Below are 13335 nucleotides of genomic sequence, written 5' to 3'. Positions count from 1 at the left end.
TATTTCTTAAATATATACATGCATGTGATATGTATATAATAAATATACACAGTACACACTTATATATTTTGTAAAGAAAAACTTTTATTTCGGATGCGATTAATCGCGATAAATCATTTGACAGCACTAGTTTTTATTTATCAGATAATATAAAAGTTTTAATTCCAAAGCGTTATATTACAAATAACGTAATGCTGTGATATTCTGCTCTTCAAATGCCAACCAGTCCACTTTTCTAGTTCTAATCAAATCTTAATTGATCTATCTTTTATAAACAAGTGGTTCAACCCGTCTATTTATCGCCAGTGAGTTTAAATAGTCTAACAACCAATCAGAGCGCTTCTTTCTGCAGAACGCGTCCAATAGGGGTCTCTTTTCTAAGATGGTCACTGATCCCATAAAATAAATCAGTCTCTCAGCCAGCGATTGTGTCCTGGTCAAGCTAACAGACATGTCGGAATTTCTGGAGGACCCGTCTGTGCTCACTAAAGATAAGCTTAAAAGTGCACTGCTGGCCCATAATGTGGCTCTGCCGAACGGTGACCAGAAGAAGGACGTGTACGTGCAGCTGTACTTAAAGAATCTGACCGCGCAAAACAAAAAGAGCAGCGGCTCTCCGGATGTCTTCTCCAGCGACGAGGAACTGCCTCCAGCCCCCGTGGTCTCCAACAGGAGCCGCTCTGGCAGGGTGGGTTGGTTGATCGTTGATCTGACTTGGTTTGAAAATGCTTGCTTTTTTTGTCTGGTTATTTGATTTCCATATAAAACGAACCAGAATTTGATGCAATTCGCAGTTGCGATTTTTATCAGTTAAATCAAAAAGATGCTCGAGGTTAGAGTAAGTTTAATGCATGTCAAAAGTGTCCGGTTTGCCAATGCATGTCTCACAAATGAAAACAAACCGGCATGGCACGGCAACTTTTACTAATGGTGGCCGATTCGTGAACGAATCGTTATTTTGAGTTGGATCATTTCAGTGAATCAATTGAGCTATATTACAAAAAATGTCTGAAAGAACGTTTACAAACAGTGAATTAGTAGAATAGAAGTGTTACACAACATAAATGTTATAAATATATGTAATTTTATCACACTCACAACATATATTTAATGGAATAATATTAGATTAAACATGCAGTAATACATTGACAATATTTGATCATGTTTTTACCATTGATTCACGTAAATGCAAATAATATTTTGGTTCAGAATGACTTTTTATAGGTTGAATCATAGCTAACCCAACTTGGGCTCATAGTAACGTTACGCCATTAACGGGTTAGTTCACCCAGATAGCAAAATTATGTAATTAATAACTTACCCTCATGTTGTTTCAAACCCATAAGACCTCCGTTTATCTTTGGAACACAGTTTAAGATATTTTAGATTTAGTCCGAGAGCTCTCAGTCCCTCCATTGAAGCTGTGTGTACGGTATACTGTCCATGTACAGAAAGGTAAGAAAAACATCATCAAAGTAGTCCATGTGACATCAGAGGGTCTTTTAGAATTTTTTTGAAGCATCGAAAATACATTTTTGGTCCAAAAATAGCAAAAACGACGACTTTATTCAGCATTGTCTTCTTCCGTGTCTGTTGTGTGAGAGAGTTCAAAACAAAGCAGTCTGGATATCCGGTTCGCGAACGAATCATTCAGTTCACCAAATCGAACTGAATCGTTTTAAACGGTTCGCATCTCTAATACGCATTAATCCACAAATGACTTAAGCTGTTAACTTTTTTAATGTGGCTGACACTCCCTCTGAGTTCAAACAAACCAATATCCCGGAGTAATGCATGCACTCAAACAGTACACTGACTGAACTGCTGTGAAGAGAGAACTGAAGATGAACACCGAGCCGAGCCAGATAGCGAACAATAGACTGACTCGTTCACGAGTCAAGAACCGGTTGCATCGGTTTTCGGATCAACATGAGGGTAAGTTATTAATTTACATAATTTTGCTATTTGTGTGAACTAACACTTTAAGATATAATCAAAACTCATGTTAGTTAACACATTTAACGACAAATGTAGTCTGAACAGCTAAATGTATTTATCGCTTTATTTGAACGCTTATTGTAATAACATGTCGTGCAGAAATATCAGGTACGCTTTTACGTGGTGTCTTAAAATAATCATTTTTAGAGCAGGGGTTTCAAGCTAACCGTTTGAAAGAACCGATTCGAACGCTACTCAGACTTCCTATTTCCCGCGTAAGTGCGTCGGTCTGATTTAATTGATTGAAGTGTTTAAAATCATAAATGCATGACTTTGCAGAGATTTTAAGTTGTTGTGAATCTTACTCCGCTATATGTTACCTAATCAGTTCCACATTATTGCTTTCAGGCGTGTCAATACAAGTCACATGAAACGTACACTTCAGGGAAGATCCATACTGTGGAAATTTGTACGTAATTCTTACCTAGCGTACCATGGTAATTTTAAAGAACGCACACGGTTTTGTTTTGATCTGCATCTAAATCTGGTGATTTCATAAATACCACTGAAGTAATTAAACACCTGGTCTTAGAGAAGTGAGAGCATTTCCCCCCTTCACTTCTCTATATTTGTTGCTCATGTTTTAATACCAATAGCAATTTCATAAACGCAAAATAAAGCCAGACTGTTCTTGAATAAACTTTAGTTTTTCTACCAGGTAAGGGTGTGTCTATTGTTTCCATTATTTAAAAATGTGTATAAATGTTTAGTTTCAAGTTGTTCTGAGAACCAGATTACCTCAACCCTCCACCCAGACAACTACACAGAGTCCTTTTATGTTTTAACATAAGGTTAGATGTCTGATGTTAAAGGCACCTCTCTCTACTCCAGTGCTAGTGAATGAGGTAGTGTGGCCTGTCATTGTGAACTCTTCCTGAATGAGAGTTTCTCTGTCATTAACCCCCTCTTCATCTTGCCTGCCAAGATATTTTTCTTTAGCAATAATATGCCAGTAAGTATTTATCAGGTATGAAAGACTACTCTAAGTTCAGCTGGTAAACAAATCGCTTAAATCGGGGATTTTGGATTTCAAAATTTAAATGGCAGCTCTTGTGTGTATAGTATATATCTCTGTGTGTGCCTGTCATGTATAAAGATGCAATTTACTTTGAACATTAATATTACAAATATAAAAATAATGTTTTTCCGTACTCACTATGGTACAGAAAAACACTTATTGTCCCCCCCCCCACTGGGGGTCCCTGGACCTTATTTTGAAAACACCTGACTTGATCGAATGGGAACTAATATAAGAATAAGATGAGAGTATGACAAGGCTGTTTTTATAGTGGGTTTGGTCCCTTTATTGAGGAAATACTTTCTTGTGAAGAGGAATTTCTGCTTCGGTTGCCAGATGTGTGTGATGCATTCCTCTTTGAAGTTACTGTCTCTCAGATAGTAGTTTCAGAAACGTGCAAGACGCTCCTCTTTGGCATGTTTTTTTATTAACGCACAATAGTGTACATCATTCTCAATTTTTAGAATTCGGTCGTTTGATCTCATGTTCGACCTCTTCAATCCATTGTAAAAGTATCTGGACTAGATTATGCTTTTGTGAAAAACCAGCTCTGCAATGGCCCATAAATCTTGCTGATCTTAAACTTGGAACCAGAAATGTCAGAAAAGCAAAAGCTTAATCTGACAAATTACTGCAAAATATAAAAAAGTCACTGTATGTACAACATTTTGTAGGCATGAGGGTGTTGTCCATGGACAAAGGAAAGGTTTTTCTCCCTCCATCCTGCTGGAATGCTGTGATTATGAAAGTTTTTTTTTTTGAGTAGGCAGTGTTCCAGATCAGCTCCTCTGAAGGCCCCTTCCTGAAGCTCATGCGCCTTCACGATCTCCTGCTCCTCGTAACACATTCTCTCCTCCTCCTCTCTGTTTTCACCATTTCTCCTCGGTCACATGGTCGTGTTTGTGGAGCGGGGCTCGACACAAGGGAATGTGGCTGGATTTTCATTGTTCGTGCTTTGTCCCACTCAAAGTCTGTTTGCAATGCCTTCAGTCTCTAATGCCACTATCTCTATGGAACTTTGCATAAGCATTATTGATTTTTTTTTTTTCTTTTCACTGCCTAATTTAACTTGATTGGTTTATTCAAATGAACATTTGCTCCTGTACTTACATGATAGGCGTGTTTTCTCAATAGGGCTTGTTTTAAGCTCCACCCAGTTGGCGCTGAGCTCCTGAGTTTCTCAAAAAGGTAATAGTGTGTATAGTATGTTTATGGTCTGGGGATGTAATGAATGTACTCTCATTTTCCTTTGAAACTACCTTGCATTTCAGAGCAGGCAGGGCACTTGTTTCGCTCACGTCTTGTTTCAGTGTGTAATCAGGAGCCTGTCAGGCAGACACCTATTGCTTAACAAGCGCCGATACTTTACCTTCATGCCAATATATATATATATATATATATATATATATATATTTTCTCATTTTTTTGCAAAGTGTATGTGAATATTAAGCTGAAAATGATAAGTCACAGAACTGATTCTTCACTGAATCATCTTCACAGAAAGCCACCAGGAAAACAGACAAAGTTCGTCCAGAGGATGTTGATGTCACTGAATTGAGCAACGAGGCTTTGAAAGATCTGTTACTGAAGTATGGCCTGATCACTGGACCCATTGTTGGTGAGCCGTTTATTACATTCAAACTCCCTGTAAAGTGTAAATATTGCACATAATGTATCATTTCAACCGTAAGTATTTGGGCACTTACACCGAGCATAATTGTAGGGCTGCAACAACTAATCAATAAAATTTGATTATTTGAATTCGATGATTCTCATTGTCAATTAGTCGGGGTCTGCCCACAGTGCACGTACAACTGGAGCCGGTTGCATCAAATTACAGCAATGAATAACGCATTTCTATGGACAAAACGCATCTACAAATATTGGAGGAAACAGAATGAGCTCCTGCTGGAAAAGTATGTGATCCAAGCTGCCCTAAACAATGCCAGCAAGCATGTGAGCAGTTATCAAAGGCAAAGAAGGCCCTCTTATTACAAAAATTAAAATAACATTTTTAGAATTTTGACAGATTCCTAAAATATTTGCTTTGTCTTATGACAGGTGATCTAATAAATTAAGCACTGTATGTTTTCATGGCATTCAGTTGGCACATTTGTTTTAAGGACATTGGGAAGAATGTGGAATAGTGTTTTTGTCAGTAAAAATTAAATAAAGAAAATAGGAGTTTTCATCCGATTAATCGACCAACTGATCGATTATCAAAATAATCTTTAGTTGCAGCCCTACATCATTGTGTTAAAACCATGTCAAACCAAGTGGCATGTGACGCAATGAATACAGCATAAAAGTTGGGGTGTGTGTGAACTACACTTGTTGAATGAGAACTGGCTTCGTATATTCCTTAAAATAAAAAAAACCTGGGAACAGTTGCTTAAAAGTAACTGCAATAAATGGTGCCACTGTATGATAAACAGCATTTGTTTGATATAAGATATTTTAAGATATGTACTGAAATGTTTTTTATTCCTCTTTATATATATATATATATATATATATATATGGGGGGGTTTAACAGACTAAATTAAATGTATAATGAAATAAATGTTGCCAGAAAAAAGTACAATGAACTGTAAGCATAAAGAAGGCATGAAATACATTTATTTTTACATGTGTGGACATGAAATCTAATATAATACTATAAAAACATCATGAAATGTAATATGCACACATTGTCTTTTGTCACAGCGCAAAACAAGCAACAAAAAAATTGTGGTCCTAAATCGGCAGTTTCACCTAGCATCCAGCTTTGCGTGTTTATCCAACTCTGGCCTGAATAGTTATAATGTCCTTAAATGGATGTTGGAAAGCTCCTACGATAAAGCAGCTGACTTTCTCACTGCTCGTTTTGAATAGGCAAAGAAATTTTCATCTAAATCAGACGATATTTTTCAGCAGCGTTGTCTGTCATGCTCCGAAGAACTCTACTGACACTGACATTGACCAATGTCTTCTCATCAGCGTCCACTCGGAAGATTTACGAGAAGAGGCTTCAGAAGCTGTTGGATCAAGGTCCTCCTCAGACTTTGGCCCCTCCATCAGAGACATCACAGACAGACGGCAGCCCGAATGGCAACACAGACTCAGACCAGTACAGCGACAAGGAGGAAGGTAATGGGCCAAAAGATCCCTTTATTTAGGCACATACTTATAGAAATAAATGTAAAAAAATGCTCCTTTGCCTATTTGTCAGAAACCATAGCTCAAGCTCCTGTGTTTGTGCCCCAACCTGAACCGGATGTAGAGGCCGAGCCGATCCCAGTTGTGGAGAGACCAACCCGGAGCAGAGGGAAAACCCCAGTGACCAGCAGAACACGCAGTGGCCAGCACAACAAGGTGAGGAGCAAGCTTGTGCATTGTGCTTTTCCTTGCCTTTTGGGTGGTCGAGCTCTAGCTGTTGGTATCTAGGGACTGAGGTGGCACTACACTACACTACTGTTCATATACAAAACTGGTGTTAATGGCTGTTGAAAATGTAGCTTTACCATCACAGGAGTAAATTGCATTTTAAATGTATTCAAATAGAAAACGATTGTTTGAAATCGTGATAATATTGCACAAATTACCGTTTGTCATCAAATAAATTCAGCTTTGGTGACCATAAGAGGCTTCTTTAGTCATAAAAAAAACACACTAATCCTAAACCCTTTTGAACGGCAGTGTAAAAATTTCTATTAATCAACTCCATATGAAGTCAAAATCACATTTACTTTAACACATAGTCTTATTGTGAACACTTCATCATTGCTCTTTTATTCCAAAATAAAGATAAAATGATATTTGTAATATTTAAAGGTGCTCGAAGCAATGCCGGGAGTCGTAACTTCTTGTTGACGTTCAAATTGTTGTCAAACTAAACGGAGGCTAGCTAGACCCTCCCTCCTCCTCATCCGTGCACTAACCCCCCAAACCCCATCCCCAAATCTTTCTTGTCGGTTACTGGCTGTAACAGTTTCTTATGTTTTGTGGTGTGGGTGAGCCCAGTTTGTTTTTCTTGTTGTTTGTGGAGCCTGTGGTGTCTAGAGAGACCACGTTTTTTTTACAGTGTGTTCAGGGGACATGCAGATAGTGAGGAGATGTTTGCTGGATGTGACAAAAAATGTTTTGGCCTAAAAGATGTGTGACATCACTTAGAGCACCTTTAATGAATGTTTAAAACCTTTTTTTTTCTGTATGACAGCCATTTTGGCATTGATTTTAACTTTTCATTTAGTTGGGCTTAATTCTGGTATATAATGGCTACTTTTCACAGTTTAAACAATTCCTGGTGTATAAAGTAATGTTTTGCCTTTGTCATTAATATATTGATGTTATTTTATTCAGAAATGCATCTGGTTACAGGAGTAAATGATTAGTCTAAGGCCGATTTGATCAGTCTGGCAGAAGTTGTGCGTATGTGGCAAATGAAGCAAACTCTGCAGACTGAAGATATGTTCACATGATCTCAATTACAGCTAGCACTCCTACCATTTCATATCCCTTCTCTCTTTCACTTTAACTTCAACTTGGCCCAGACTTTAATCCAGTTTATCTTCTTCCTCCCTCCCTTCCTCCAGGCGCACTTTACTTTCTCATTCCTGTGTGAAGGTTTTGCATTTCTGTGTAGACTTGTTCAAGTCAGTTGTAAACAAATAGCTAATAATATGCTCCCAACAAAGCTTTTACTATTTAAAAAATATATATATATATATATTTTTTGTCTCTAGTACTGGGTTGCAATTTTTTTCCCCATGTGATATTCCTTCCTGCATATTTTCACATTGACTGCTCCACATCTGAATGTTGTCATACCTGCTGTAAGAATTTAGATACGCCATTTGTTCATGTATGGAAAACTCTAGACCTTTCATTGTGTGATGTGTAGGAGGATGAGGCACATAAGCAGGAGGAGGATTTTCCAGTATTCAACATAAAGAGAAAGTTGCAGAGATCTTCTCAAAGGCTGGATCAGTTAGTTCCTGCAAGCAACGACATTGTAACATAATTTGTTGTTATGATATTAATGTGCATCACTAGGTTTCTGTGTGTGGTAATTAAAGTTAAAAAACTATTTGGGTTTGCACACGGGTGTACAGGGTTTGGTTGAGCTCCTATTTGCTCCACAAATGAGCCAAAGCTGATATATACTTTATTACTCAATGGTTAATGAGGTTTGTATGCATGTGTGGCGTTTTCAGGAGAACTCTGAGCTCTCATCATGTTACTCAAGACAGGAGAAGAACAGGACTTGTGGTAGGTGGCCATGAAACTGGCCTAGTGCCAACTGTCTAAAATATCATCCTTGCTTTATGAACATGCTTTTGTCCTTTATATTCAAGCCAACAAAGAATCTTATCTTTGCTCACAGATAAGATGTCAAAGCTCTCATCTAAGACTAATTTGAATGAGGCTCCTGTTACTGATGAGGTGTCTTCCTGCTTAAAAGCCCTTGTCTGAGATCTAAATTTGACATAAAAGGCAAAACAAATAAAGTTATCAATGAAATTATATAATTTACTCACTTGCAAGTTGTTCTAAATCTGTGAGTGAGTTTCTTCTGTTGAACACAAAAGATGGTGTTTTGAAGACCGTTGGCAACTACTGTAAATAGGTTTTCAGTGACTTCTATAGTATGGAAAAATACTGTGGAAGTTGATGGCTACCAGCATTTGGTTACCAACATTCTTCAAAATATCATCTTTTGTGTTCAACAGAAGAAATATTCATACAGGTTTGGAAGTCATGTCTCTTAGGATTGCTCTGAGCCCTTAGTATTGAAGGAGGTCTTTATTCCTCAGGTGAGGGTGAAAGCACAACCTTTGGTAGTTCCAGAATAAACCTCACACATGAACATGATGCAGCTCATTTTCTAGTGCCACAGTGTTTTTTAAAAAAATTTTAATGGTGTCATTAAAGGTAGAGCCAAAGGATCCCAAACCCTCAGAGTGCTCCTATATGTCTGCAACTGATTGTGCAGAATCACTAAAACATCACAACTCCTTACCAGTCAACCATATCTGGTTTATACTGTGCCACTTCTGCTGACAAGGTATCAACTTGAGAATGAAAGCATCACATTTAATTGAGTTGGAAATTGGTGTGTGTCAGGAATGGAAATTAACTTTTTTTTAATTTCAAAATCTACCAGCCACTCAATGTTTTTTACCAGCCACTTTCTTGTTTTTAACTGACCATGTGTAACTGCATGTGAAAATTAATACTACAAGATCTACAATACTTAAGCAGTTTATTTAATCTCAAGTAATACTTTTTTACTTTTTCAAGTAAAAATCTTTTTTTACGCGTCTTGTCATGCCAGAGGTGTCAAACATGTTTAGCGGTACAATGTTGTTTCTACATAACAACTTACAACCCTCTATGGACACCTTGGCAATTGAATCGCCATCTGATCGCCATTGGCTAGTAATTAATAATAACAATAATTTTAATTTAATTTTAATTTTTAGTTTACTCGCCAGTCAGTCAAGCTTTATAATAATCAAGTATCATTTAAGAATAGAACTTTAGTAATTAGAAGTAAACTTGATAACCATGTTTGAATGCTTATTAGTTGTTTTAACTGGACTGGTGGTGGTGCTTTTTTGGTCATTCAGTGTTTCTGTAAAAAAAAATGTACAAAACTCCTGATAAGATAATAATAATAATACGATTCATACTAATAAAAACCATAAAACGCACTTAGGATTAATGAGCTGCTGGATTCATGAAAATTAATTAGGTTTTGTGTGTTCCCTCGAACTGTTTTACTGAAATCAAAAAATGGACGATAATAGGTGAGCGCCAGCCAATGAGATTGCCGTTCACTCATTAACTCCACCCACTACCGGAAAACCTGGCTGTTCTTAAAAGCTGAAGTCTTCCATAGGAACGCCGTTATTTTGACAGGAAAATACAACAAATAATATTGTTTAAATATAGCACGTCAATCCCCTCTCTCTCGTTCTCTATGTGAGTGTGAGAGAAAGCGACGGCGATTTGTGCTCCTCATTAACACTATAGTACACGGTACATTAGGCTATACAGATGCGCTGCGGATCCATTGAGGAAAAAAGCACAGATCGTCTGACGGAGAGCCAGAGTGTGTTCGCGAGTGAAAATATCTGTGCTAAACTTAGCCTCCAACTAACACACTGGCGAGTAAAATTAAATAATTTATTAATATTAATATTAGACATCATTTAGTAGCCAGAAGGAAGATTTAGTCGCATATGAGAGTGATTTACTCTGACAGAGACGTGACATTATGCGGAAACTTGTGCGCGATAACAAATTCAACTCTTCACGCGATGTTGTATATCATGAGCGCGTGCTATAAAACGTACAGTAAATAACCAACAAATATGTCACTCCGCCGGCGGCACTAACTTCAGCTGCAAACACTGTACTGGGAACAACGCCGCCGTTTTGAGCCCGGTTTACACCGCCCTTGTCCACGGAGCTGCTTCTGATGGTGTTGTACACATACCAGGGATGAAAATTAACTTCTTCTTTTTTGTCTACCGACCGGGTAAAACGGTATGCTATTTTTATTTACCCGCCACGGTGGCCGGTAGGTGAAGCGAGTTTACCCGCCACAACACAAACACACCCGCATTTGGCTGGTGGCGGTGCTAATTTCCATCCCTGGTGTGTGTGTGTGTGCGTGTCACTCAGTAATAGGTTACAATGTTACATGAATTTCAAGTTGTAATTTACATTGTTGGTTTATCAGGAGAGCTCTGGCTTACCCCCCCCCCCCCCAAATCACTTCTGTCCAAGGACTTGATAGCAGCCAGACAGAGACGCCAAAGACACCAATGGTAATTTCATGAGCTTTATGGTTTTTGGCTCCACAGGTGTGTAAAGGTAATGAGGGAAACTTTGGGATTTTAGAGACACTACGGTTATGCACGGCTTTGGTGTGATGAAACCAGTTTCTCTTGTTTTAAAAATGAAACCTGAAACATGGATCTTCAGCATTGCAATGTTTGTGGTGATGTTATATCCCGCACCAGTGTTCACATCTTTGTGGCTGTCTTTGTGCGCAGGTTGAAAAGGTGTCGGCTATTGATCAGACCCCGAGGACGGTAGAGAGAGATGTGCTTAAAGAGATCTTTCCCAGTGAAAACCTCGGCACTCCGACTGGAATCAGGTACGGAGGGAAGAGGTTTCTAGCACTTGCACTGATCAAACAGAAAGAAGTGTGTCCATGTCTTTAAAAATCTGTTTTTAAACTCTCTTTAAACTTAGACAAATGTAAAGAAAGAAAAAAATAATTATAAAATATCAAATTATTATTATTTTTAAATAATAAAAGATTGTGGATACTAGTTGTATCACACTGACTTTGTCTACCAAAAAATATTAACATGCTTATAATAGAGGTTTATTCAAGTGATTGTAGGCATGAGTTGCATTCATTTTATTTTTTGGGTAAAATAACTGAGCCAAATGAGTGTTGTGAACTTTAAAACTGAATTTTTATATACACAAACAACCGGTGATTTCAGCTAATCTTTAAAAATACCAAAAGATTGCAAAGAAACAACTGTAAACCAACATTTTTAAGACGTACAGACAAAGTAAAAGTATGTTTAGGAAATTGTCTATTTTTGTCTTGTTTTTATTTATATATATAGTACAGACCAAAAGTTTGGACACACCTTCTCATTCAAAGAGTTTTCTTTATTTTCATGACTATGAAAATTGTAGAGTCACACTGAAGGCATCAAAACTATGAATAAACACGTGTGGAATTATATATGGAATTATATACATAACAAAAAGGTGTGAAACGACTGAAAATGTCATAATCTAGGTTCTTCAAAGTAGCCACCTTTTGCTTTGATTACTGCTTTGGTGCAGCACTCCATCACTCTCCTCCTTGGTCAAATAGCCCTTGATGCCTTCAGTGTGACTCTACAATTTTCATAGTCATGAAAATAAAGAAAACTCTTTGAATGAGAAGGTGTGTCCAAACTTTTGGTCTGTACTATACATATATATATATATAAAATATCTTTAAAAACAAGGTAAATTTTCTTAGTGTTTTTATTAGTAATTTTTTTTATTTTTTATTCCGAAAAATTAAATCAAGTTAATTTTTCAAATATATTTTTAGTGCCACCTGTCGCCGACCAATCAGAGGAGCAGCTGGCCGGCCCCTGGTCGGTGACTCATGGTTGGATGAATCCCGTCTCCATCTTAAGGAGCTCAGAGAAACCAGCTCCTCCTCCACTTACACTGAGACCCGATCTGTCCCGCGTGTGACCGCAGTCCCTCTAACCGCTTCCAAGCCCGTGGCGCCCCCTGCTGTGAAGAGCAGAGCGCGGCGCAGCCTGCCAGTGTGGGTGCAGCTTCTGCTGCTCAGTGCAGTCGCTGGATTCCTGTTCTTTGTCTACCAGGCCATGGAGACTAATGAGATTGGACTCTTCAAGCAGAGCGGAGCAGATGATAGCACCAGCAAATGAATGTTTCGCAGATCACCCCACTCTTCCCTCTTTATCGTACGCCAGTACGTCTCTGCTGATTCCGCAGCCGTAGACTTTTATCTGCGATCTTTATAGATTCATACAAAGACAGAAAACCCCAGATTTTGCATCATGTCTGTTCATACCTCCTTCCAAATGAAGCCTGGCTTTAATTTTAACAGTCACTTTTCTTGCCTTTGTGTGTGTGTGTGTGTGTGTGCGTTTCATTTGTACATTATTTTACAGATAAATGTTGGTGCTGTCCATGAATACGTGTAGAAGTGCTGAAGGTGTTGGCTAAATACAAATTGTTTGTAAACTACATTTAGTGTCTACTTGTGACAGTATTTTTGCAATTAATTTTCACATGTAGCTCTTTATAGGTGCCATATCTTACCATTGAAGGCCCTTGTAGTATTTGTGTATGTTGTTGAAATACAAATATTTTCAATAAATTGTTTTGCAATGGAAGGCCATTTTAATATTTTTATTATCATTTGAATAATTTTCAGGATCTTGGAGTTACAAGCAGTTTTATAAAATGTCAATTAATCTGAACAACCTAAACGCTAACTGAGAGTTTAATATAAATATACTTAAATATACTCTTTAAGTTTAAGTGACATTGTAAGGTCCTGATACTTGATGTTACATTTGTAGAACTGGACAATGAGTAGAATGGCCACCGTTATGCCCTTTACTCTGCTTTTAAGACTGATGCATTAACGATTCAATATTCTGAAAATGTACTTAATTTTCATGACAAGGTGCTGTAGATTTATGAGAGAAAGCTGGGAGCTTTCAGGTACTTTTTATGTATATGCCAGAATATGGTTTAATAAATCAGTTTAC

General features: G+C 37.7%; 1 protein-coding gene across 1 annotated transcript; it reads left to right on the top strand.

Annotated features, from left to right (window-relative positions):
- The first annotated feature begins 398 nt into the window (after positions 1-398).
- LOC132098926 (lamina-associated polypeptide 2, isoforms beta/gamma-like) lies at positions 399-12934 on the top strand. Its single transcript, XM_059505217.1, has 6 exons — positions 399-688; positions 4517-4634; positions 5996-6145; positions 6228-6370; positions 11062-11165; positions 12135-12934. The coding sequence occupies exons 1-6, from the start codon at positions 452-454 to the stop codon at positions 12481-12483; spliced, it is 1101 nt and encodes a 366-aa protein (XP_059361200.1). The 5' UTR covers positions 399-451; the 3' UTR covers positions 12484-12934.
- Positions 12935-13335: the final 401 nt, after the last annotated feature.

The sequence above is a fragment of the Carassius carassius genome, chromosome 22 (genome assembly GCF_963082965.1).
Source record: "Carassius carassius chromosome 22, fCarCar2.1, whole genome shotgun sequence".
Lineage (NCBI taxonomy): Eukaryota > Metazoa > Chordata > Actinopteri > Cypriniformes > Cyprinidae > Carassius > Carassius carassius.
This window is presented reverse-complemented; position numbering and strand designations above follow the sequence as displayed.